General features: G+C 52.6%; 9 protein-coding genes across 9 annotated transcripts; 5 read left to right on the forward strand and 4 right to left on the reverse strand.

The window, feature by feature from the left end:
- Window positions 1-201: 201 nt before the first annotated feature.
- On the forward strand, window positions 202-966 carry VTN00DRAFT_2615 (uncharacterized protein; the record flags this gene model as incomplete). The annotated part of the gene is made up of 5 exons (XM_069428847.1): window positions 202-264; window positions 335-441; window positions 501-545; window positions 596-787; window positions 837-966. The coding sequence occupies 5 exons, from the start codon at window positions 202-204 to the stop codon at window positions 964-966; spliced, it is 537 nt and encodes a 178-aa protein (XP_069283661.1).
- Window positions 967-1090: 124 nt separating this feature from the next.
- Window positions 1091-1996, reverse strand: VTN00DRAFT_2616 (uncharacterized protein; the record flags this gene model as incomplete). The annotated part of the gene is made up of 2 exons (XM_069428848.1): window positions 1091-1685; window positions 1743-1996. The coding sequence occupies 2 exons, from the start codon at window positions 1994-1996 to the stop codon at window positions 1091-1093; spliced, it is 849 nt and encodes a 282-aa protein (XP_069283662.1).
- A 403-nt stretch (window positions 1997-2399) lies between these two features.
- VTN00DRAFT_2617 (uncharacterized protein) lies at window positions 2400-3575 on the forward strand (the record flags this gene model as incomplete). The annotated part of the gene is made up of 1 exon (XM_069428849.1): window positions 2400-3575. The coding sequence occupies one exon, from the start codon at window positions 2400-2402 to the stop codon at window positions 3573-3575; it is 1176 nt and encodes a 391-aa protein (XP_069283663.1).
- An 817-nt stretch (window positions 3576-4392) lies between these two features.
- On the reverse strand, window positions 4393-5510 carry VTN00DRAFT_2618 (uncharacterized protein; the record flags this gene model as incomplete). Its single annotated transcript, XM_069428850.1, has 2 exons — window positions 4393-4559; window positions 4703-5510. 2 exons carry the CDS (start codon window positions 5508-5510, stop codon window positions 4393-4395), a joined length of 975 nt encoding a protein of 324 aa, XP_069283664.1.
- A 1174-nt stretch (window positions 5511-6684) lies between these two features.
- Window positions 6685-9291, reverse strand: VTN00DRAFT_2619 (uncharacterized protein; the record flags this gene model as incomplete). Its single annotated transcript, XM_069428851.1, has 4 exons — window positions 6685-6756; window positions 6817-8636; window positions 8691-8864; window positions 8955-9291. The coding sequence occupies 4 exons, from the start codon at window positions 9289-9291 to the stop codon at window positions 6685-6687; spliced, it is 2403 nt and encodes an 800-aa protein (XP_069283665.1).
- Window positions 9292-10188: 897 nt separating this feature from the next.
- Window positions 10189-10770, forward strand: VTN00DRAFT_2620 (uncharacterized protein; the record flags this gene model as incomplete). Its single annotated transcript, XM_069428853.1, has 2 exons — window positions 10189-10197; window positions 10261-10770. The coding sequence occupies 2 exons, from the start codon at window positions 10189-10191 to the stop codon at window positions 10768-10770; spliced, it is 519 nt and encodes a 172-aa protein (XP_069283666.1).
- Window positions 10771-11324: 554 nt separating this feature from the next.
- Window positions 11325-14847, reverse strand: VTN00DRAFT_2621 (uncharacterized protein; the record flags this gene model as incomplete). Its single annotated transcript, XM_069428854.1, has 4 exons — window positions 11325-12546; window positions 12600-13865; window positions 13923-14639; window positions 14723-14847. 4 exons carry the CDS (start codon window positions 14845-14847, stop codon window positions 11325-11327), a joined length of 3330 nt encoding a protein of 1109 aa, XP_069283667.1.
- A 1076-nt stretch (window positions 14848-15923) lies between these two features.
- VTN00DRAFT_2622 (uncharacterized protein) lies at window positions 15924-20959 on the forward strand (the record flags this gene model as incomplete). Its single annotated transcript, XM_069428855.1, has 2 exons — window positions 15924-19335; window positions 19395-20959. 2 exons carry the CDS (start codon window positions 15924-15926, stop codon window positions 20957-20959), a joined length of 4977 nt encoding a protein of 1658 aa, XP_069283668.1.
- Window positions 20960-21385: 426 nt separating this feature from the next.
- VTN00DRAFT_2623 (uncharacterized protein) lies at window positions 21386-25609 on the forward strand (the record flags this gene model as incomplete). The annotated part of the gene is made up of 2 exons (XM_069428856.1): window positions 21386-24872; window positions 25014-25609. 2 exons carry the CDS (start codon window positions 21386-21388, stop codon window positions 25607-25609), a joined length of 4083 nt encoding a protein of 1360 aa, XP_069283669.1.
- Window positions 25610-26143: the final 534 nt, after the last annotated feature.

Below are 26143 nucleotides of genomic sequence, written 5' to 3' on the forward strand. Positions count from 1 at the left end.
AGCCCTGGAAAGGTAGGAAGAAGGCCGCGATGCAGCTTGTTGATGAGGATCGCGCCTTGAGTTTAGCGGAGCGGAAGCTCTGCAGAAGCGTGCCAAGACAAGGAGCTGGCTGGACCTTGCGCGTGTCGACGCTCTCGGCGATCTGCACCTCTCCTTGCTCCAAGTCACTTCGACACCTCAGACAGGCGAACGCTCGACAAGATGATGCAGAGTCCGACCACTGTTGAGAGGCTGGACAAGCCCAGTGCCTACTACCTGGGAAAGGTACGCAATTTTGACGTCTGGTGATTGGTTTGTCGCCTGTTCAAGTGTTCACTGACGGCGTCTCCTGCAGAACAAGAAGCGCAAGCTCTACCACGACCGAGATGAGGGCGACAGCAAGCCGCCAGAGGACCCTCTGGATCCGTTGAAGAATGCCACAACTCTCTACGTTGGAAATCTGTATGTTTGCACAGTCTTGGCTACTTGTGAAGGTGTTCACTTGCTGACAAGACACCTAGTTCTTTCTACACTACGGAGGAACAGATCCATGAGCTTTTCGCGAAGTAAGATCTCTACCACTCCGACATCAAGCATCGAACCTAACAACAAGTAGATGCGGTGAAATCAAGCGCCTGGTCATGGGGCTCGACCGTTTCGCGAAGACACCATGTGGGTTCTGCTTTGTCGAATACTACACTCACCAGGATGCTCTTGACTGTATGAAATACATCGGGGGTACCAAGCTTGATGAGAGAATAATCCGCACAGATCTCGATCCAGGCTTCCAGGAGGGACGACAATATGGGTATGTTGCGCGTTCATTTTGGAGAGGAAAGCTTGCTAACTCTGTCTAGCCGAGGAAAGTCTGGTGGCCAGGTCCGCGACGAATACAGAGACGAGTACGATCCAGGTCGTGGAGGCTACGGCCGCGCGTACGCGGAACAGCGTAGGAGAGAAGAGGAAGAGTACGGAAAAGGTAGGTAGGAGGAACTGGCTGACCTCGGCGCAAACACGGCGTTGGATGGGAACTCTATTTTGTACCGGGTTGAAGAAAAAGTCTATCTACATCTTATACCCACGAAATAAATCTAAGTGTCCTGAAAGTTCATCACCTCAAAGGCAAGCTTTGCGCGTTCCGTCTCTTGTTCACAGCCTCCTGCACCTGGCGCAACCACCAAGCGTGGATTCTCGGGTCGTCCGTCAGCTCTGGGTGAAAGCTCGTTCCGAAAACATTTCCTTGTTTGACTGCAATGATATCGCCGGCTTCCTTCTCAGCATCAATGTCTACCCCAGTGGTAGCCAATCTCTCTGCTCTTCCTGGAAGTTTCGCAAGCACTTCCACATGTTTGTCCATTGCCTCCTTGGCAGCCTGATCCTTAGCCTCCCTCGAAGGTGCTACCACAGTTTCTTCTCTCTGATTTTCCTCGACCTGAATTCCGTCCTGATTTGGCAGAATCTTCTCCACGACCGGTGCGCGGATGAAAACTCCGGTGAAAGGCGAGGGCTGTCCCTGCTCTCCGGCCGCCAAGAAGGGCAAGTCCAACGGCGCCTGGAAGCTTTCTGTCTGTCGACCAAAGTGGTTCCTGTTCACGCGAACATCGAGACCGCCGATGAGTTCCTGGCCGCCTTTCTTGGTCCGATTAGCGGATTCCGCGAGTAGAATGAGGCCGGCGCAGGTGCCCCATGTTGGCTTGCGATGGAGCCTGGAGAAAAATTCAATCGTCAGCAAATTACAGAGTCAGAAACTAAAAGCAACATACTTGACAAAATCCCTCAAAGGCTCCAACAAGTTGGATCTAGCAGCCACCAGGGAAATCGTCGTGCTCTCGCCTCCCGGCAGGATGAGCGCATCGCAGCTATCGAGCTGTTTTTCCGTCCGGACTTCGATAAACTCCCATTGCGAGGCCGCGGGGCCCTGCGACTCGGCCAGACTGGCCGCGGCCTTTTTCAGGAGCTGTAGGTGCTCGTAGAAAGCGCCCTGCAGGGCGAGAACGCCCACCGTGATGCTGCCCATTGCACGACTTGTAGATCAGAGGGGCGGAGTCATATCGCGCGTCCGCCACTTTCGGGTATCTTTCCAGTCGCCGTTCTGCCACCGCCGGGGTCACGTCGGCCCGCGCTTGCGACCACGTGCTGCCAAGACGCCGACATCGCGGGACATCCAGATCTCCTCCATGTGTAGATCGTCAGCTTGTTGATATCGTCCTTGTATATGGCTGTATCTACGGTTTTAATTTATTGCTGCGAAATAATGTTGTGATCTCTGCTGGTCCTCCTATTACTTCCATTCCTATACCATCAGTGCAATCCAATATCCCTAATTGTTCATCTCAAAATAAACATCCATGATATATACTACCTAGTCATCAAGAAGCATACCTCATATCCTTTTCATTTCTTATACCCAATTATCGAAAATGACCTCCCAATCACCATCATCATCACCAGAACCCTCCTCCTCAACGACCATGACGAGGTGGTACATAGACACCCGCCCCCTAACCTCATCGGGCACCTCCTCCCTCCCCCTCCTGGAAACCCTCCAACCCGCAGACCAGGAGACGATCAAGAAATACTACCATCTCACGGACCGACACATGTCCCTGGCGTCCTACCTGCTCAAGTACCTCTTCATCCACCGCGCCTGCCGTGTCCCGTGGGGTGAAATCACCATCAGCCGCACGCCGGAGCCGCATCGACGGCCGTGCTTTATCCCGCCTCCTTCTCCTTCAGCTTCAAGAGGTAGCGAGGATGGGGATGGGGAGTGTGTTGTTCCGAGCGTCGAGTTCAACGTCAGTCACCAGGCGTCGTTGGTTGCGTTGGCGGGGTGTATTGTTCCGTCATCATCATCATCATCATCAACAATCTTGCACTCACACCCATCCCCTTCCCCCCCCCCTTCAGCCAGCCAATCAACAACCCCCCAACTCGGCATCGACGTTACCTGCACGAACGAACCCTTCCGTCCACGACGAAAAGACTCCATCCCAAGAACGCGCAAGCAACTCGCTGACTTTGTCGACATCTTCTCCGAGGTGTTTTCGCGACGGGAGTTGGACACTATCAAAACAACTCCGATCCCTGCATCTGCTTCCCAGCAGCTTTTATCTTCAAAAGAAGAAGAAGAGGAAAAGGAAGTGAAGTATCGATACCGCCTCTTCTACACCTACTGGGCTCTCAAAGAGGCATATATCAAAATGACCGGCGAAGCTTTACTCGCGCCGTGGTTGAGGGAGTTGGAGTTTAGAAACGTCGCTGCGCCGGAACCTATCCTCCCTGTCCCTGCTTCCACCACCACCACCAGAGATGGTGCTGGTGATAACCCTGCTGTTTGGGGCACTCCCTACACAGGAATCCAGACCTTCCTCCACGGGAAAAAGGTCGACGATGTCCGGATCGAGGTCGTCGCGTTCGAGAAGGATTATCTCGTCGCGACGGCTGCGAGGGGTGCGGGGTTTGGAGCCGGTAGTGGGAGTCGGCCTGCTGGAATGGATAGGGATCCATGGGCTGAGTTCAGGAGGATCGAGATTGAGAGGGATGTTGGGCCGTGTGCGAGGGGGGAGTGTGGGTGTTTGAAGGATTCAGAGCGGTAGGTAGGTATACTTCTTTTGGATATTTGTTTTTGGCAGACAGCTCTGGGGTTTAGGTATGGGGTAGTCGTTGGGATTGAAGCTTCTTTCCTTTTCTTTTCTCAGAAGAATTGATTAGTTGATGGTTACGAGACGAGTGACGATGAAAATCAATACATGAATGAGGAACGAATGAATGGATGATATTAGGCTCGATAGAGCAATATGCCTTATATCTACCTATATATAAATATAGAGAGAGAGGGAGAGAGAGGGAGAGAGAGGAACGTTGTGTCTCAAGGACGTCTATTCTATAATTTAATTTGCGCTTAGCTTATTATGTGGGCTAATCCATCCGTCTATATATAATGATAATGTGAGTGTCAAGTCAAGTATCTTATCTATCCAGATGACACTTATCAGTCAATCAGTTGCAAGTCTTTCTCTCTTTCTTTTAACATACAATATAGCATAAATAATAATAATAATACTAATAATATATAGTAAAGAACAATAAAAAAAGCCATCCCCGATACTAATTCTCAAAACATACACAAAAAAAAAGAACAAAAATAGGTATATGCATCATGTTTTCTCATTTTTCTTTTTGTTTCCTCTTTTCTATGTAAATAAAGTAACAGTAGAATAAGTAGTCGGTTCATTTCTCTATTTATTCATTTCACACGTTTCTGATCGATCAATTCAACCAATAGAATCAATCAATCGTTTTCTTTTTCTTTCTTTCTTTCGTTCGTTCGTTCTTTGCTCTTTCTGCCTTATCGTATCTTGTCTCGTTTCGCCCTACTCTTGTTCTTCTTCTCGTAAAGGGGCCCTGAAGAGCTCAGATCTCAACAGCCGAAGACTTGCCGTTCTGCACGGTGGCGTCGACCTCGCGCTCGTCCTTGTTCGACATCTCGGCGAGACACTTGAGCATGGCTTCCCGGGTGGTGCGGGCCAGGTTGTCGACGTCTGCGGGGTTCAGGCCCTTGGTGGAGATTGGTGGGAGGACTGGGTGTTGTGTTAGTGGTGTTCATCGGTGGGAGGTTGCGAAGAGAGTTGGGATGAAATAGGGTTATAAAAGTAAATAGAACAAACAAATAGAAGAATTGGTTAAGCGACAATAATGAAGAAAAAAAAAGAAGGTCACTCACCCTTAACCTTGATAGTACCAGCATTGAACCGCAGCTGTTTCGGGTTCAACACATGCGCATAGTTCTCAGTCACCACCGGAACAATATCAACACCCGCCTTGATCGCCAGATGGAACGCGCCCTTCTTGAACGGCAACAGCTCCGGCTTCTCAGAGTAACTCCGCGTTCCCTCAGGGAAGATGAACACGCTCTGCTTCTGGGTCTGCATCTCCCTCGCCGCGCCGTCGAACGCCTTGACAGCCGTCTCGCGGTTCGCGCGATCGATGAACACGGTGCCGGACAGCGCCATGAACCAGCCCAGGAAGGGCACCCGCTTCAGCGACTTCTTGGCCGTGACGCTGCAGTACGGCGGGAAGATGGTGCCCAGCATCAGCACATCCAGCTCGGTCTGGTGGTTGCCGATGAAGACGGCGGGGCGGGTCTGCAGGTACTCCTCGCCCTCGACAACCTCGAACTGCACGCCAGTCGTGTACCGCATCACCCACTTGAAGCTGCGCGCCGTGGCCCACTGCGACACGCGGCCGTACCCAACGAGGCGGAGGACGATGGAGGCGACGACGCCATAGGTCGCGCAGAGGAGGAGGGAGCCGTAGGCGGAGAGGCAGCGCGCCGCGAAGGCGGCTCGGGGCACCTTGACGGAGATGGCGAAGAGCGAGAGGGTCACGACCACGTAGGACGTGATTCCCGAAAGGATATACGAGCCGACGGACATGGTTGTGGAGGCGGAGCGGACGAGCGGTGTCGTGGCTGTGGTGACGGAGGAGAGGAGGAATTGGCAGAGTCTCGACGACTTCAAGGTCTTATACATGGGGTTCCAATTCTGTCAATGGGAGACGGACAAAAAGGCTTTGTTTGGGCGTGAAAAGAGTTTTTTTTTTTAAAAAAAAAAAAAAAGAAGCTCTCTTACTGTATTGTCTATCCCGGCAGTCCTCCGGCGCAAGCAAGCAAGAGACCCTCCGAGAGCAAAAACACTTGTTACCGTAGGGCGTAGACTAGACAAAGAGAATTGAATTGGGCCAGGACCAGGTACAGTATGAGCGGATCAGAATGCGGCCATGACCAATGGGTCCAAGAGACGGGGGATGCAAGGGCAGAGGAGACGCTCGACCAGCAGACGACACGGTCCCGCGATACAGAGGACAAGTCAGAGGGTGCTGTCTGCAGGGACAGCTCGGTCGTCTCTTGTATGGAGAGAAGTTGTATCTCGGTGACGGGACCTGACGTACGGCTTTTGCGTCTGTTGGGCAGAAACCCCACAGCCCGCCCACCGCCTTCGGACAAGATCGACGTCCGATGTACTACAGTTCAGACGCCAGTTGAGAGAGACACGTATGACATGTGTGGATGGCCTCAGACGATGTACCCAGTTCCTGTTCCGGTCACAGAATATGCACAAGTGCCAGAATCGGTGGTCAGCTGGACCGCCCCAAGCGCTCCTCCCGCGGTTGGGGAAGCCTCAACATCTCGAGCACATGTCATTGGAACAGAGGGTTCTGCAGAATAAGCATCATAAAGTCATCCAGCAGCCTATGGGAGTTGATGGTGCTGGTTTATCTCGACTTGGCTACAGTCCAGATGCTCGAGTGCTCGACGGGTCTACGCGCGCAACAGGAAAAAAAAACATTGGAACCTGGAGGATAACCCGAATAAGAATAGATCCTCTATCCAGTCGCGGGCATGATAAACATTATATTCATGAAACCGCCGCCCGGCCATCCCCTCATGTACATCCAGGTGGCCATGAGAAAAGCAAAAGCTGCTGATATACAGGAACCACGCCCCACGGCCGACCAGGCCAGATGCCTCGCATCAAGTCAAAGCAACTCTGTATCCAATTTCCCCGAAACTCCTGCCCGATGCTTATGCTCATGCATTCCAATAACGCCAACCTCCAATGCAGAAACAGATCCCAAGTCGATGCTCGCTTAACTTCAGCAAAGAACAAATAACAAAGAACCGGGAATGCAAGATCCTTTCGCCGCTCAAGCCATATCCTCATCTTCATCTTCCTCCTCGTCCAAGGCCTCCATCGCGTCCTTGATGTACTGTGCCGCCTGCAGAAATCTGTTAGCACGTCCTGTCACTGGACCGTAAAGACAGCATAGTCAACTCACCTTTGGATCTAAATTCAAGGCGGTCGTGAAATGCTTGATCGCGTTGCCCTTATCATGCAGCATCTTGTAGAGCTTTCCGAGGAGATAGTGCACGTTGGCCTCGTCTGGGGCTATATCCTTCAGGATCTTAAGCTCAACCAGGGCCAGTTTGAGCTCCTGCAACTTCATCAGGGCACGGGCCTTTCTGAACCGAGCCAACACCGACTGTGGCGCCAACGAAGATGCACGTCCGTACTGAATCAAGGCAGCCTTTGGGTTGTTCATCTTCTCCAGCACCAGACCGATGCAGCAGATCAGCACCGCGTTAGTCGGGTTGATGCTTGCCGCATTACGGAAATGTTGCTCGGCGAACTCGAGCTTGCCCATCTTCTCGTACACGGTACCCAGTCCATACCAAGCGTTGTAATGCCGGTTGTCTGCACTAATACCATGTCGATAAGCATCGAGGGCCTTGTCATATTCCTCATTGGCCACATATTCGTGACCCTGCAGAGTGAACGCATAAGCGAATTTGGGATCCAGCTGGGTAGCTCGCTTGAAACACTTCAAGGCTTGATCGTGGTCGCGCTGATGGGAGAAGGAATTCCCTATTGCACACCATGCCTGCGGTGACAAGCGATCGATCTCCATCAACTCGTGGGCCAAATACGCCAGTTCCACATCGTTTTTCAGATGCCACAGCACGGTAGAGTAGATCTCCATGTCCTCCAATCTCGATGGGGCCATCGTCTTCACCCGGATGAAATACTTTTCAGCTTCAGGGTACATTGCTTGTTCATAATAAGCTCGTCCAAGCTGAGCAAGGACCCACGGAGTCTCCCGTTGGCTCTGAGGTAGAGAATTGAAGATCTGAATCGCCTCTGGACACCTATAGCGGGTCAACGCGAAGAATCCGGCTGCCAATTTCGAAAACAGGTCTAATAGCCAGCTCAGGGCTTCGATCTCTTTGGACTTGTCGACCGCAGCACTCTTGGACTGACCATGACTCGCCACGGTCTGCGAAGTGGCGGCTGATTTCTGATCTTTACTGTCAGCGTCTCCTGTTTCAGTGACATTTTTTCGATTGCCGCTCACGACACGACCGACGGTAGACGTCGTCGCGGTACGCCCTTTTGTGCCGGTAGCTTTCACTTTCTTCAGTTCCCTCCCCTCTTTGGCAGCCAGGGCCGTAGTGGCCAGCTTGCTCGTGGTCGGCCGTATTTGATTAAAGAGCCGCACACTTCGTCGTTGCGGTGCGCCCGGTTCGGTTGGCTGCGGTGGCGGTGGATGAGCGACCTGGCCTGAAATTGTTCTTTTGCGGTCACCTACAGTAGGGGCAGGTGCGGTTTCCCTTTCAACATGAAGCGCATTCTGTTCTTCCGGCTCCGCCCTAGCTCGTGTTCTCGACCTGACGCTCGCCGTTCTCATCTTGGGAGGGGGTTCGGCGGCGTACTCCACCCCCATGGCCTGTATGGTTCTGTTCCTTCTTGCGGGTGCTAGAGGTGGCTCCCACGAAGATTCTGTGATGACTCCTGCCCCATTGGCCAAGTCCGACTCATTCTGAGCTACCGGCGTTTCCATTCCCTCGTGTCCAACCGAGGCGACGCTAACTGTACTCCCGTTAAGCTTCTCCCACAAGGCCGAGCTACCATACGTAGAGACAGTGTCACCTTTCAAAGTAGCAGAGGTGAAGGGGTCAATGTTGGGATTGACGTTTGGTTGTGCCTGTAATGGCCCTGACGTCGTCTTATCGACTGGAGAAACAGCTTCCTGGGATGCTGAAAGCATAGCCAGTAATTCCGGGCTCATTTTGTAGATATTTGGAACGCGGACATTCACACCTTGGCAAACGGTTAACCAGTGCTAGACTGACCAAGTTCAAAACTCGCACTCACCAGTCTCGCAGAGACCGAGGAAGGCATCCCACATGAAGGGGTTCAGCTTCAAAGCCTCCACATAGCATTCTACAGCCTTGTTGAGGTCTTTGTGGGCCTGCCATAGCTTTCCCTGCAGACAGAGCACTGCTGCGGCATCCGGTAAATGTTGTCTTCGCGTTTCACTATGTTTATCTGTTCATAGCAAAAAATTAGTCCCTGGAGCAATCTGTTGTAGCCTGAAATCCCTGTTTTCGCAGGCATCACATCACGGTGACCGCTTACTCCAGTGATTCTTCGAAGCCCATATCCCTCTACTCCGCTCCAATGCTGTGATTCCTTCAATATATTTCCCCAGGTCCAAGCATGCCTGTGCATAGACATATGAGCAGCCAACATGCGTTCCTCTCGAGCCGGAGTTCCTGCTGTATTCCCATGCCGCTTTCGACTGCCCGCTCTGCAGGTGGCAGAGGGCGAGCAGATATGAGGCTTCCGATGACCGGGGTTCATAAGCATGCAGCCGACCGGCGAGAAAAAGCGCGTTGCGAACGAGGTTGTTATCCAGGTGGTAATAAATGAGCTGCCTCAACTGGCTGGATATATGAGGGGTCGACGGCGACATTTTGTGGCCGTGTTTTAGATAGATGTCAGCTGATTATTAGGTCGCAGAAAGAGCAATATAGGAGGATTCGAGGTAAAAGCTGTGCGGATAAATGAAGAATAAGAGGTCGTCGAGGAGTCGCTTCACAGGGGCGAGAGAGCATCAGAGAGCGACGAAAAAGAGGGCCGCTTGAAAGGTTCCGTAGCGACGGGCCTCAGACAGGAAGGGGCGATGCGACCGGCTTTCTTTCGCTGGAAAGAACCGTAGAGCCGTTAATTAGATCTCGAATGACCGCAGCGTCGCCGGTGATGTCTTCTCTTCCTTCACTTTCGACCCCCTCTTTCGCGATCGGTCAGTTACTTCACTGTGGATCCAGCCAGGTTGGACGGAGTGAATGACGTCCGGGGACCGCCGCGACGTCCTTGTGAGGCCAGACAGAGGTTAGAAAGGGCTGGATCGCATATCGTTCGATCAGTCAGAATGCGATCTCAGGAAGAACAGGCGCACGGGGCCGGCGGTGTTGGGGCGCGATAATGCTGCGTAGGGTAGAGCTGAAGGCTCCCGTGATGTTTTGAGCTGCTGCTCATGGAGCGTGGCTGGTGTGAGGCGGCGCTTGTCGTGGTGGGCAACGCCATTCCCTTTTCCTCCAGTGCTTCTCCACGCTTCAATTATTTGAGGGTAAGACATCCGCTCGCGGCCACCACCTCTCAGGGGCCGCTTCGATCTGTCGCTTTCGGTGACGTTCAGAGCGGCTTCATTCCGTGTGGAAGGTCTTTTTTGATAATACCTCGGCTTCACATCGTTGACGGTTTGAACGCGCCTTGTGTCCACGCGACCTGACCGGATCTCCGGTTCTTCAGCTCCTCTTTTGACAGCTACATTTTCTACACGTTGCGATTGAGAAAAATAGAATTAAAGATGGCCCAGGTAACCTCCACAATCTTAGCTTTTGCCAGTTGCAAAGTATCAGATCAACTAACCCTCTTCCAGAAAGCAGCCAAATCCCTCGCCGCCCGCAACACCTCACTCCTCCTGCGCACCCACATCACGACCCTTTCCCTCCACGCCATCTTCCTCCTTCTCCACTGGTTATTCAATCGCCCGCGCTCTCTCCTACCATACTTTATATTTACCATTCCAACGCTGGCCATCGAGCTCTACCTCGAACGTCTCGGCCGTCCGCGATACAACTCCGCTGATGGCTCTCTTCGCTCCCCCGGCGAGGATCTCGGCGCGTCCGGCCTGACGGAGTACATGTGGGACGTCCTATACTGGACCTGGGGCTGCATGGGCGCTGTGTGCATCTTCGGAGACCGCGCGTGGTGGTTGTGGATCGTGGTGCCGCTGTACTCGGTCTGGTTGGCATGGACCACGTTCATGGGCATGAAGAGCGGACTAGCTGGCCTGGGAGGTGCTGGAGAGGCAGACGGTGCTGTCGGGGAGAGTAAGAGACAGAAGAAGCTGGAGAAGAGGAGCGGACAGCGTGTACAGTACCGATGATGCTGGTCTGAGAGCTAGTTGAAATGGGGCGTTTTGAAACGGAGTTTATGATGGAATTACTAGGACTACTGTGCAGAGCATTCTACGAATAATGCAGCTGCCTTGACTACTTCACCGGGCAATATTGTCATGGCTAACGACGTGCATGGACATACACAATCCTCAAAAGATGGATATAAAGTCAACTACATATAATTGCTCATCTAGTACATGGTAACACAAAAATGTACAGTACATACATTTCGCAGATCATATCACAGCTTCTTCAAAGTTTCGCATTAGATCGTCTGCAGAAGTGACAGAAGAACAGCTTTTTTCATTTTTCTTTTGAGGAATAAGATTTCATCGTAGCATTGCTGTATGGGGAATAATAATAGTGTTGCGAGTTTTCAAGGAGGAAGGAAGATGATGGACATAACGTAAAGTGGCAGTGAGAAAACAAAATGACAAAAAGGATATCGTAACAAATCAGCATCGAGCAAGTAGTGTATGTATAAAGTCATAGCAATGCTGTGTGAAGAAAAAAAAAGGGATTTATGACCTGCCTTCCTCTCTTAGAGTTCGTCCTTGGTCTCACCGGAGGTACCGGTGACGCTGCTCTCGGAGCTCTCCGTAGCAGAGGAAGCGGCGGGGACGAATTCACCGACGTCGGAAGCTAGATCTCGGAGACGTGCCTGTGCACTTTCGACGGCGACAGCTAGCCTGCTTGTGGCACTCTCTAGAGCGCCGTTGTTAGTAGCCGCAGGTATAGCAGAGCCGTAGACGGCACTGCTGAGAGAGCTCCGGGCGGACGAATAGGCATCCTCGAACTGCGAAGATGCAGAAGCATAAGCATTTGCTGCAGCGGACGTGACTTGCTCGTAGGTACCTTTGCTTGAGCCAAGGGCGTAGGCGTTAGCGGCGTCAACAGCGGAGTTGAGCTGCTTATTTGCGGAATGCAGTACGTCCTCGATAGACGATAAAGGTGCTGCGTGGGCAGAAGCGATCGAGGACGCAGTTTCATAGGCGTCAGTTGCATACCTAGAAGCCGACGACAATGCCGAACTTGGATAGGGCGTCTCGTACGCGGCGCGGAATCTGCTCATGACACTCTCTGTATATTCGGGCTCCTTTCCAACAAGTAGGTCAGAAACCAAGCCCTTCAGTGCCTCGTACTGAGCCTGAACATACGGTGTAGGAGTCCCGTAAACCTGCTCACTAGCCTTCGAAATAAGCTTATCCAAATTTTCTGATGCTTGAACGGTCGCAGACTCGAGAGGCCTGGTCGGCGTTCCGTAGATAGCTGAGCTTGCAGAAGCAGACGCCGATGAAAGAGACGCAGCAGCCGCTGAAATGGCAGCACTGTATCTCGACGAAGCATCTTCAATGATATCCTGCGCCGTGTCCTTTCCCATAGTGGGCATAGCCGAACTTGCGGAAGCCACAACAGCTGCAAGGCTAGATGATGCCAACGAAGACGCCTGACTATACTGGGACTTGGCGGCATCTAGAGGATTATGGGAGCTTTCGGAGGCTGGTGTGGCGGCAGGAGAGGCAAAGACCGCTTGCGAGGCCGAATCTACAAAAGCAGAGTAACGGTCGTGTGCGTGTCCAACAGCTTCATGGTAGCGGCGTTCAGCATCGAGCAGAATGGGATTTTGCCCCGAAGGCGGGGTTGGCGATATCGTCGCCTTGACATTTCCATACTGCTCAGAGGCGATGCTGACAGCCTCCTGTAGTCGTGAAGAAGCAATGGACGAAATGGATTGCAAAGGCTCAGCTACAGCGGATGAAGCACTGCACTACAGTTAGCCACGGCCATAAGTAGAATGTGCAAATACGCTGCTTACTCAGTAACAGCCTGGCTAGCCAGACTTGAAGCGCGTTCGGAGATCCTACTCTTCTCGTCGTCAGAAACATCTTTGAATAAAGGTACTTGTTCTGTGACAGCCTGGGCCGAAGCTCCTCCCCAAACTCTGTTAGCGGCGATCTGGTCCGGTGCTTCTGCATCATCCAGTACGGTTAAGTTCTCAGGTGTCTCCGAGGGTGTATAGGAGTCCGTAGCAGATGGCTCTTCCTCCGACACCGACTCGTCTGACTCCACCCGGTCATCAGCTTCGGTGCTAGGTATGGCACTGGAAGGCTCGGAATCCTGCGCAGCCGTCTCGGAATAGGACTCAGTTTCCCCCAGAGGTGTACCTTCCTCGTTGGAAGTCTGTTCGCCTGAAGCTCTAGGCTTGGGGCGAGGAGGAGACTCGGTCCTTATGTCGAAGTTATCGCTGACATCTCGAGCCTCGATCTTCCACTTCCCAACTTCCTTGAGCCGAGCAAGTTCATTCGCGGCATCTTCAGTAATCGCCATTCCCTGAGACAAGATATCGTTTGCTATGGCCCTGGCTTTTTCGATTTTATCGTGCTGCATTCCGACATCCCTGACCTCATTACGCCAGTCTTCGAATCGCGCCTTTAGAGCATGGTATTTCGACCAGTCTTTATAGGTAACACCATCCATCCATGCCCATCTCATTCCGATCTCCTGCAGTCCTAGATCCCGTATGCCATCGAGGATCTCAAGCGTCGAGTCCACTGCTGTAGTGACACGGCGAGTGAGTTCACCGTCGAAAGAATTGTACCATTCTCTTAGGGCATGGGCGCGGTCCCTGATGGAGAGACCAGCTGACCTAATCTGCTTCAGTAGTTCGCCTTGCGCAGTCTCCTCATCCTGAGGTGTCTCTTCCGGGGGCAGCGATTCAACTATGGAATTGATCCGTTCTTTGACAGTCGCTAACTCTTGATCCGTTACTGTCTTTAGAGCTGTGACAAGACTCTCTCCATGCTCTCTAGCGCCGCTTTTGATCTGGCTCTCAACGATTTCTTGAATCCGTTCCTCCAGATCTTCAACTCCCTTATCAGCTGCGACGGCGAACTTTTCCTGCCACATCCGCAAATCAGATGCGATCTTCTCACGGGCCTGCTCTATCTGCTGAGACGGTGTCAATTTGGTCGTCGTGGCAGTGGGGGCAGTTTCACTGGTGCTACTGTGAGTTGCTGTCTTCGAACCACGACTGGTCTCAAAAGATGGAGACACTGTCGATGTGGCTGGTTCGTCGATTGAACTTTATGGGATATTAGCAAGAAGTACTTTTGGTAAATAATTTTTTTCGGCTGCTCACCTCTCAACCTCATCCACCACTGCTCTCAGCTTCCTGCCTTCCCGGTAGCTTGCCAATTTCTGACCAATCTTGACCAGCTGAGGTTCGACATTCTCAGAATACACGCCAGTGACTCTGGGCCACACCTCGGTGCTGGCGAAAAGCACCGCAGAAGACCATGATCTTTGCGCAAAAGGAAAAACGGTAGTCGTAAGGATATTCTGTCCTGAGGAATAGGTCTTGCCAATGAAGGGCCTCGCTTGAGCATAAGTTGGCAAGACGTATGTTTTTTGTATTTGCGCCACCTTGTCGCTCACTCTGCTATAATATGGCTCAACAACTGCCTCCGCCTTCTTAATGTGCGGATCAACCTTAGCCGTATAGATTTCTTTTGCACTGTCTCGGGCTGTGTGCAATCGTGGCGCAACCTGTTCCCGCCACTGGGTCTTGCTGTATTCACGAGCCTGCTCTATGGCGGGGGCTCCATACGTATCGTACCCGTTTCTGACAACTTTCGCGGCGGGGGAGTATACATGCTCATTGAAGCTTTGAGCATAAGGCCGGGCCAGGTCGACATAAGGAGCGGCGTAGGAGTCGTAATAGGGGCGAATTCGGGGCTCAATGCGAGACCGAGCAATTAGATATGGCTTGCAAACTCGTGGAGAGGAATCTGTCAACTCCGAAAGGTGCGATGGGCAGTGGAAAAACGGCGTGAGCACCGCGTACCAGATGCATAGCCTAAAAAAAGCAACAAGAGATCGTCAGCGAGATTCCGCCTATATGAGAACAACGCGTGTAAACTGTATTCGCGAAGAACGTACCGCACAATGAGTCCAAGTGCCCACCGTATGGAACTCCGCCGTGGTTTGGACTTCTCGCCGTGATGAATGTGTCCATTGGGTCTATCCTTCACTTCTGCCACGTCCCCATTCTCTAGAGTCGCCATTATCGATCACCACGTCCAGCTGGGATACCGTGCTTGTCGATCCGGACAAGTAGTACCTGTCCGTACGCTCTTCAAGCTGAACACTGTCCCTCAAGCGGTCTATGCAGAAACTGCAAATAGAGGGTCGTCGGGGAATCGCCCCGAGATCAAGAAAAGGAGAGCCACCAGGCGACGAGGCGACCAGGTGTCTGCTATGGAGCACGGAGTATGCCAGATATCGTTTCCGTATTATTATTATTCTGAGACCGGAAGCCTGAGCTTGACTGCCAAGCTGCGAGTGTAAGTGGGACAGTCGCGAGGCGCGCCGTGGTCTTGGCGTATGCGGGAGGTTGAGGTTTACAGAACGCAGCAGCAGCTCGCCTGCATCAGCTGAACAGCACACCCTTAGGATCGGTGAAGGTGATCAAAGCAAGATCAAAAGACAAAGTTTATAGAGCATGACTTTAAGGAGAAAGACCACGATGCAGCAGTAGCGCGTCCCCCAGACAGCTCGAGTGTCACACCATCCCTTGCCGGGGAGCATGTTTTCCCAGCTGAACCTGATCTCGGCTATGAAATCATAGGTAGCTCGCCCGTCAATGGCCGTTGTTACCGTCCGTTACAGCATGTAAGAAGGCCTCTTGGCAGGAGAACGTGCGCGTGCGGTAACCCGCCGTAACCTCACGTGCCCGGTAACCTCCTGCGGAGGCTGGTGCTTAGTCATCGAGGGCGGTCAATGCCAGATGGAACGCGCCGAGATGCGTTCGACTGTTCCATCTATGACTTGCCACATCCGCATCTTTCTTTGATCCTGCACCAGCAGCTGTCTCTGTTTCCCAGTCAGGAGCTGACGAATTCTGCAAACTGCCCGGTGTTTTGACTCTCTTGTGTCGTCCCGCTGCATTCCTGCAAAGGAGTCAGTGCAGTGCCGCTTCCGATTCACTCGCTCGTAAACCAACGCCGTTACCCTAATTGATACGATCCCCACCAGTCGTTCGAGACCACTCGACGATTATATTCTACGGACCGGGATCATGTGTTTTTGATCTTTTCAGAACAACAACGTCGGACCTGACGACCTGGGTATTGCAAGGAGAATGGAGTGGGAAAGGGATTACCCCCGCGAGAAGGCGGGCTCTACGCCTTTTCCGGACCTGATGAACCCTCACTCCTATTCCACGAACCCCGACACGAAAGGAAAAGGTTTAGAGGAGCCGGACACTTGTCGGATATGCCGTGGTGAAGGCTCAGAAGAGGAGCAGCTCTTCTATCCGTGCAAATGCAGCGGCAGCATTAAGTTCGTCCATCAGGCCTGCCTGATGGAGTGGCTGTCGCACTCCCAAAAGAAATACTGTGAGCTCTGCAAGACGCCGTTCCGTTTCACGAAGCTCTATGATCCGGATATGCCCCAAGAACTCCCTGCACCACTGTTCCTGAAGGAGCTCGCATTTCATGGCTTTCGTACCCTGGTTACATGGTTACGGTTCATCCTAGTCGCCTTTGTTTGGCTTGGGTGGTTGCCTTGGTCCATGAGGGCAATTTGGCGCGCGCTTTTCTGGCTTGCTGACGGGCGTTGGCCAACTAGCGGAGGTTCTCAGCAACAGGCCCTGGCAGCTGCGGAGAAGCGTATTGCTGAATTGGCTGCAAATGGTACTACTCCAATAGAAAACCCTCTGCTTTCAAATTATCATGCATCGACCGAGGGTCCAAGTGCTGCAAGCACGCTCCCTCAGGTTCTATCTCCCGTTTCGTCGATGCTGAATTTCACTGCTGGCGAGCCCATGATACTCTCCCTTGCCAAGAAAGCTTTCTTTAGTCTGTTTGTTCCCGCTATTTCGTCTTCAGGTTCTACGAATTCGAGCCAGGTTAATACGACAACGTTGCATCGTCAACGGCAGCCTTCATGGCTCTCGGATGTTGCTTTTCTAAACTCGTTGACACCCTCTCCAACATTCAACAATATCCTGATCGACACTCTGGAAGGCCAGTTGATCACGCTCCTTGTCGTGATATCATTCATTCTCGTATTTTTGATTCGTGAATGGGTTGTCCAGCAGCAGCCAGCTGCTAACATTGCCGAGGCAGAGCGGGAAGCAGCAGTGCAATTGATTGCTGAGAATCGACCAAATCGAGACGCTGAAGCTCCACCGCGTGAGCCCCAAGCTGAAGTGCAGCAGGCTGATGAAACTCCTACTGGTGTCCGCCAAGCGCGTGTGCAGGAGACTGAAGTCTTCAACCAAGAAGAGGCGGGTTCACAAGCGGAGACCTCTTTTCAGGCGGACGCTCAAGAACATGAAGACACAGGATACTTTAACCGCGACGAATCCATGCAGTCTAGGTTCCCACGATCAGAGCCCTCCAGCTCACGACCAAGCTTGCAGACCAGAAACGCCCTGGATGATGCATCTAACATTCATCGCACCATCGAGGAGACTGCTGCTTCCCCAGGTAATCCCATATGGCCGGGTTTGGAAATATTCAAGGACCTCTGGACCCGTGGTGAAGGAAATCCGGACGAAGTGCTGAGGATAATTCAGGAAGAGGGTCGTCAAGAAGAGCTTGGCTGGATTATCTCCGCAATGACAAAGCTCAAGAGAGCGGATTCAGCACGGAACCCTGAGGGACCGGGAGCTCAGAATCCCAATGATACAGCAAGCTCAGGTGAAAATGCGAATGTCAATGATATTCCCGGGCCCGCAAATACTCGGCCTTTGTTTACCAATGCTTCCTCATTTTGGGACGACAGACAGGACGATGCGCAGCTTTCTTCGATGTCCGGAGGGCTCGTAGCTGCAGGTAGCATGAGGGGAGCAAGTAACATGCAGACATCGCGAGATCTATCCTCAGGAGATCTTGGTGGGGATGGTCTTGGCTTGCACGATCACACCGTCTTGTCAGACACGTCGGATTCAGAAGATGAAGAGGGGGCCGAAGCTCAGCAAAGTTCGAGGGAAGAAACTCACCGCCCAGAATCTGAAACTCTACCTGGCGAGGCGTCTGCACGCCCGAGCGAAACGCATGAAGATGGTTCAACGACCAATAACAGGACAGACGCTGACGAACAGTCCTCTGCTCAGCAACCGGCCTCGGGGGAGCCTGCTCCTGCTGCTGCTCTTCCTCCGCGGAATCTGGTCGATCGGATCTTGGATTGGCTCTGGGGTGATATTGCTCCTTCTAACCGGGGCCAGCAAGATTTTGGCCCAGACGATGAACATGTAGTCGAGGATCCTGCGTTAGAGGCTCCGTTTGTTCCTGTTCAAAATAGGCAACGCGCCGCACAAGATCCAGACGTTGCCGGGGCTGCAGATGCGGGCCTGGAAGCAAACGATGTCGATGCAGTTGAAGAAGGTGATGATTTGGAGGGTATTATGGAGCTTATTGGAATGCAGGGCCCGATTTTCGGTCTTTTGCAGAACGGTGTCTTCAGTGCTCTTCTGATCTCCTTCACCGTTGCGATCGGCATTTGGCTTCCGTACCTATGGGGCAAGATTGCGTTGGTGTTCTTAACCAATCCAATCCAACTGTTTGTCGGTGTTCCTCTTGCCCTTCTCTCAATCGTCGCGGACGTTGCAGTCGACACGCTCATCGGAAGCCTTGGGTATGTCATGTACTGGGTTAGCCTTGTTTTGAAGGTCCTACTCAGCCCTATGGGCAAGTTCGTTCCCCCAATAGACTGGATTTCACGGAACATATCCGTGACAAACACATCACTATCTCTTATTTCCGGTAGTAGTCACCGGCTGAAGAGAGTGGTACATGGCTTCTTTAGCTTCCACGAGTCGGATCTTCCCGTGTTCTCTGTACTGGCGCATCAAGCATTACGCATTCATGAGGCGCGCATAGCAAGTCTATTTAAGATGCTATGCGCTGTTGGAAAATTCATGCTACACGATGTCCCTCTGGGGATCATCACCCAAAGAGTGCGGGAGACGTCGTTTAACATCACTGCTGCCGACTTAAATGGTCTTTTGGCACATCTGCAACAACTGTTGCAGAATCTCGGAAACTCTACGCTCTCCTTCCTGGCCAACTTAAGCTCGGTCAATCTTCTGAAAGTCAAAGGAACCAGTCCGGCACAGATCCCCCTCGATTACGAGTTGGCGCGTTGGAACACAAAGGATCGCATTATCGCTATCATAGTTGGATACATTTTCGCTTCCATGTTGGGACTTCTATATCTTCGGATCACGGGGCTGTTCTCTGGAGTGCAACGCGGGCAGAGAATCGAAGGCGTTGTTGCCGATGTGCTTCATCAAGCTGGGGGGGTCATGAAGGTCATCCTCATCATCGGAATTGAGATGATCGTGTTCCCCTTATATTGCGGTTCCCTACTCGACCTTGCATTGATGCCATTATTCGAGAAGGCCACTTTAGAATCGCGGATGAACTTCACTGCTACATCGCCTCTCACCTCGCTTTTTGTGCATTGGTTCATTGGAACATGCTACATGTTCCACTTCGCTCTCTTCGTTTCCATGTGCCGGAAGATCATGAGAAGCGGGGTTCTATGTAAGTTTCTATCACTTCCCTGGAGTGTTGGGTGTCTATACTAACCCAGTGTGAACTAGACTTCATCCGGGATCCTGATGACCCGACTTTCCACCCCGTGCGTGATGTCCTCGAACGCAACATCACTACTCAGCTGCGAAAGATTGCATTCAGCGCTCTAGTCTACGGTGCCTTGGTCGTTGTCTGTCTAGGGGGTGTGGTGTGGGGCTTGTCATTTGCGTTCGAAGGCGTTCTCCCTATCCATTGGTCTTCGAACGTCCCTGTTCTTGAGTTTCCTGTGGACCTGCTCTTCTACAACTTCGTCATGCCGTTTGCGATCCGGTCGGTCAAGCCGTCTGACGGTTTGCATAACATGTACAACTGGTGGTTCCACAAGTGTGCCCGCATGCTGAGACTGACCAATTTCTTGTTCGGTGAGCGTCGACATGACGAGGAGGGTCACCACGTGAGACGTTCGTGGCGTGATGTCCTATCAGGGAAGAAAGGTGACCCTGAACACCCTGTCACTGGGGAGGACCAACGAGCCGCAGCTGAGAAGGAAGGCCGTGATGCGTTCTTCCTCCGGGATGGCAAGTTTGTGCGCGCACCGGCTTCAGATCAGGTTCGCATCCCCAAGGGCGGACGAGTGTTCCTGGAAGTAACCGAAGACAACGAGCGCATTGACGGGGCACCGGATCCAGATGATGGCCTTCACAGCAGAACCAGTGACATGTTCACCAAGGTCTATATTCCCCCGTTCTTCAGGCTTCGCATAGCACTCTTCATCCTCTTGATCTGGGTGTTTGCGGCAATTACTGGCGTCAGCATTACCGTTGTTCCTCTGGTTGTTGGTCGGAGGATGATTAGATCGCTTTTCCCGAGCCCCGTTCGGGTCAATGATATCTATGCCTTTTCTGCCGGCCTGTACACCATCGGTGGCGCCATTTACGCTCTGTTCTACTGTCGGGCAGGATTCTCACAGCTGAAAGAACGCTTCGGGCCCTACGTCAACTCCCCACGGCAGGCTATCCGTGGAGCATACGATATGGCTCTTCAGGCCATCAGCCTTATCTACGTTACCTCCGCATTCGCCCTATTGCTCCCGTCACTGTTTGCTCTGCTCACTGAACTTTACGTGTTGGTGCCGCTCCACACTTATCTGGAGGGTGGACAGGCCCATGTCATCCATTTCATCCAGGACTGGACGCTGGGCGTACTCTATGTTCAAATGGCGCTGAAGTTCATCCTGTGGAACTCGACGTCACGTCCGGCGGTGGCCCTCAATGCCATCGTCCGTGACGGTTGGCTGAAGCCTAACGTGAGACTCGCGACGAGGGGGTTCATCCTCCCGGCCGTGGTCCTGGCGATGTTTGCTGTTGTTGTTCCACTGTTCCTGGGCTTCGTCTCGAACGCAACGGTCTTCTACGGTGCGACCAGCGACGTGCACGCCAGGGTGTACCGCTACGCTTACCCTGCGACGTTCTTTGCAGGCATGGTTGTGTGGCTGTTCTTCCTGCTTCGCCGGCAGATCGAGGTCTGGAGGGTGAATATCCGGGACGATGTCTACCTGATCGGAGAGCGGCTGCATAACTTTGGGGAGAAGAGAGCAAGAGACGTGGGTGTGCCCCGACGCATGATCACGTAGGCAGCACTGTGTGAAAAATTTTTTTTGTTGATTCCCTGTATATTTGTAGAGTAGAATGATTAATGAGTTGAATATTTCTTCAATCTGACGTCCTGTTCTGTAACGTTGCTGTAAGAATAACCATAACGCCGATAGCCACTGCCTGCGCGGATCTGCGCCTCCGCCGGGCCCGCTGTGGTCCTCGTGCTGCCCGCCTCGCCACTCCCGATTGGTTAGGCAACAGGATTAATCGCCCTCCCCATCGCTATTTCATCTCTATAAACCTCCATCGTCCATCTCTCTTTGATATCATCGTTCATGAACGCGGCCGCGATCCGACATCTTCTAATATGAGTCCATCTTTTCCCTGAATTAATTGAGAAGACCTACCTACCTAGTACTACTTCCTAGTGAGGTCCGGGACGGACTTTGTAAAGTCGCATCAAAATGTCCGTCCTCCGGCATGGGGGGTCATTCCTCCAGAGACGTCTCACCAAGATGTACTCGGATACCAAGACCTCCTGCGAGAGCGTCACGACGGCCTCCAAGGCCAACGACGACCCGGAGCTGGTAGCGCTGCATCGCAATTTTCGCACCCAGAAGGACCGGCTGCTCGCGTGGGGTCTGGACTGGAGCGACGCCAGTGCCACCCAGCCCAACGATATCGACGAATCACTGACTGAAGCGGGCTTCAGCGATGTGGTCGCCAGCGTCATGTCGTCCATCCAGGAACTTCTCAACGAGGCAGAGCGTCTGCAGCATGTGGGCGCGGCGGATCTGCCTCCCAAGGGTACTACTGCAGGTTCGGACCTTCCGTCCAAGGACAACAAGGACAGTCTCAGCCATCTTCCCGTGAAGACGCACTGGACGGATGAGGACATCAGCCGGTCGAATGCGCTGCTGAAGGAGTTGACGTCGTGCATTGATACCTTGTATGACCTGTCACGGTCTCGCCGCGATATGACCACAAATATGTCCTCCGGTGGACAGCAGCCCACGCCCAAGTCCAAGTCGCGCTCGAAGCACGCAAAGTCGCCAGAAGACACGTTCTATCCCCTCCTGGGAGATTCAAAGGTACCTCCAACGAAGGAGGTCTATGACAGTCCTACTGCAGAGCTGAGGGAGACTGCTGGCAGTCCGAAGCAGCAGCAGCAGCAGGAACGCTTCGAGTTTTCGCCCTTTATGAGCTTCCACGCTGTCCCTATATCATATACGGAACGTTTTACAGAACGTCCCAACGCGGAGCGTCTCTTTTCAGAGTCATTCAACTCGACGAAACGCCTCTTCATCGACCGATCCGCTTTGGAGCTCTCAGGTGCCTCCCACGCGAAAACCCCACCGCCGTACGAAGCGGTTGCTGCGTCAGCCAATTCCCGTGTCATCGGCCGCATGAAGACGGCAGCATCGCCTTTCCTGACCGGTTTGACAAGAGAGTCTACTGTTCCTGTATTGGCCGAGTTTACTCCGATGTTACTCGAGGCCCAAAGTGCGATCACAGTACCTGCCAGCGATCGACTGGAGAAGGTGCATCAAGCGCTTGACCAGCTGGTTGAGAATGCCAGAGTCTCCCATCTAGGGCTGTTGAGGTTCCTTGGGTACTACATCGATATGGCAAACGCTCGGTATGCGTTTATTTACCAGATGCCGACCGACTACTTCCCATTGCTGCGCAGACCTAGCGACAATCTGAAAGAGCCCAAACCGAAACCTCTAGTTTCCCTGTTTCATTCTGGGGATGACCATCCAGATATCCCTGTGCCTAATCTTGAGAGCCGATTCCGCTTGGCGTACAACCTTGTTCTGGCAGCACTCCACCTGAGAAGCCAGAACGTGGTGCACGGCAACATCAATAGCAGCAACATTCTGATATTCCCTGGTCTGAACGGGTCTGGTCAAAACGAAATCGAGAGCCTGACGGATGACCTCCGACATCCGTATCTGACCTCACTCGCTCAGTTCTCTGGCGATGAACCGTCACCTGAGCCTCTGTCATCGAGCATGTACCGCCACCCTGACGATAAGAGGCAGATCAATGATGATGCAGCCTGGGCCTATGATCTCTACTCCCTTGGATTGGTCTTGTTGGAGATCGGACTATGGACACCTATCAGCAGATTGTGGAAAATGAAATACAATAACGCCATGTTCAAGCAGAGGATCGAGAGTGTCTACGTCAGGAAATTGGGGTCGAAATGTGGAAACGCATATCTACATGTCGTCCAGCTATGTCTTGATGCTCCCAATTTCCACCTGTCAACCCAGCCGATGGAAGACCTGAGTCTGCGGGTGCCACTGACTTTCCGCTATCCCGCTCTGGATCTCTCAGAGCCCAACAGCACGTTCTCCTTTTCAGTGAACTTTCTGTTCACGATCTCCAAGATCATTTGGCGTTGCTGCACCATAGATATCTTTTCTGCTCCACCTGCTCAGGACCTGGATGACTGTCTTCCACTGGCTCTTGGACCTGGTCTGGAGGTGGGAGCTGAAAAGTTCGCATCTCCCAAGTCTGTCCGCGAGTCCGAGGTGACACCAGCTCAGCAGGTCCCTGATGCAGCCTTTGGCGATATGAAATCGACAAAGGACAGTCAAATGCGTGACAAGAAAGTTAAGAAACGGACACTTAAGAAGCTGACCAATGTGGAAATTCCACAAGAACATCTCAATGAGTGGAACTTCCACATGATGCCCAAGTTGAGCAGGCTTCTACAGAAGATTCTGAAAGACTCGTCCGAATCTTGCAGCGCCAGCCTCATGATGACCGGTGAGACGGTCGACACTGCTAAAACTACAATCTGCGTGACCTGTTCAAATGTCAAGAAGGTTAGAGCGGCTCTGAAGAAGTACTTCGAGCTTGATGAGGGCTGGAAGCTGATCGTTCTTCGGGACGATATCAGACGGTCAAAAGTGCCGCGGAGAAGGCGCCGCAAGCCAAAGTCTGCCGGGCCGGTTAATACAAGTGAGCCAGCGAACTCCCAGCTCCTGTTGAATCCACACTATCAGCAACGACCGCTGTGTGGTGCCTCTATTGGTGCCTTCCGGAACGAAGAGCATCTGCCACCTGTCTCGTACGGCGGAGCCATCTTGGTAGATGGAATGCCATTTGGGATGACTGTACATCACATGCTTGATGCTCCTAGCGATGACGAGGAATCGGAAACTGAAGATACCGATTGCCCGCATCGATCGGCTGCGAATTGGCCGAAAGACGTCGAGACATCCAGCGCAGACTTCTCGTACACGTGGTGCGAAGGGGACCCTCCGGAGACGAACTACGAGTTCGAGGTATCCGACGATGAGGAAGACGGCGACGACAAATCTGTATCGCACGGCGGCTTAGACGATGACTACTGGCTCTCTGATGACTACTCCTCGGACGAGGAAGGGTTCGACCCCGACGTTGACGATGACGATGCTGCTTCGATCGGTGATACGGCTGGCGTCGAGCCAGGTGAAGAGCCACGGCTGATTGTCACTCAGCCTGCGATTGATGATGTCCATGAGGACTTCTTTCCATGCCCTGAAGACCGGGACGACGAGCATCTGGCTTCCCATTCGCTCGGATATGTCCATGCCTCGTCCGGCGTCAGACGCTGGACACGGAAGGGGATCAAACATGAAATCGACTGGGCTCTGATCAAGATCAACGAGGACCGCATGGATCCTCGCAATGTCATCTTCAATGGTGCTAAGGCAGCGGGTTGTCAGACTGGCCCTCAAAGACGGAGACGTGCGAATAATACAACCACAAACCAAGAGCCATCCATCCATCTCAGTAAAGTCGCACGAGTGGAGGATCTAGGCGGGCTGAAAGTCCACTGCTGCGGTCGGACCAGCGGCCTGCAGAGCGGACAGATCTCGAAAGCCATGACGTTGGTTAAGATGCGCGGCCGGCAGTCCTTCTCGACTAGCTTCTGCGTCGATGGGAACTTTGGAGGTAAGTCCTTGGAGTTGCCAACTACCTTCCCTCCATAGCGCACTCGAGTTATATCCGTACGTCTCGTTACCAACCAAACCTGGTACCGCCTGACACCCAACTGGCACTATGAAAGCACCATACTGATCGGACCCTCTGTAGTGCCAGGTGACTCCGGTGCCTGGGTCTTCGACATGGCGACCGGCCGCGTGTGCGGACATGTCCTCGCCTGGTCCGAGAAGAGCCGCACAGCATACATCGCCCCGATGGAGGTCCTCCTCGAGGACATCGCGCACACCCTCGGTGCTTCGAAAGTCACGCTCCCGGGCAGCGAGCAACAGCCTATCACAACGACAACAGCATCCGTACCCCAGTCATTATCAACAGCACCAGCACTAGCAACATCAACAACGACAACACTCGAAGCCCGTAATGTCACAGGCCATCATCTCCCCCTCCCCCGCGATCGGGACCTCCGAATGATGCCCGACCAATTCCCCGTCGAGATCGACCTGGGCCGGCTCAGTCTCAGGGATCTAGATCTAGACCTAGACGAACCCATCCTGAGTCGCGTAGGCTCAGGTGGGGGTCCAGGTTCGAACCAAGGAACAACCGGTCGCGGCGGCGGTGGTACTTTCACGAGCAGATACGGCCGCGGACACGCACACGGACATACACACGGACATAGCCATCGAACAGCAGCAGCAGCGACGGCTCTCATGACGCAGACGCGGAGTTTGGAGAGGCAGCTTGCTTGATTAAAAGCTTTTATAAAGCCTTGAATTGAATGGACATGTTGGATTATTTTTTTATGCGGATTTTGGGATCAGGTTTCAGGTTTGGATTTTTTGAGTTTTGGGATCTCCATTTGATATCATGTCAGCGTGTTTTTTTCAACGATATCATACCGATTGTTCGGCATTTTCTTTCATATCATACCATATCATATCATATGCCCATGTTAGAATATCATGCATGCAACATCAAAAGGTATATACCACACCATGTTAGGTTAGGATAGGTTAGGATCAGGGAATAGGAAAATGTCTCAACGGAATCGAAGTCATTTTTCCTTGTACAGTCGAAAGCCTCCGTTCCCTTACCTCCGTTGCAGTTGATTCCGGCCATCAGCAGCCCCAAACCTGACTGAACTCACTCACCCTTTGAAACTCTCTCAGAGGACCTACGAAACAACACAACCATGGAAAATCATAGGACCAGTAGTTTCATTTTAACGCTTTTAATTGAGCAGATATCTAATCAACTCAGATATCTACATACATACATCAAAG

This window comes from Thermoascus crustaceus (genome assembly GCF_041956765.1).
Source record: "Thermoascus crustaceus strain CBS 181.67 unplaced genomic scaffold VTN00scaffold_10, whole genome shotgun sequence".
Taxonomy (NCBI): Eukaryota; Fungi; Ascomycota; class Eurotiomycetes; order Eurotiales; family Thermoascaceae; genus Thermoascus; species Thermoascus crustaceus.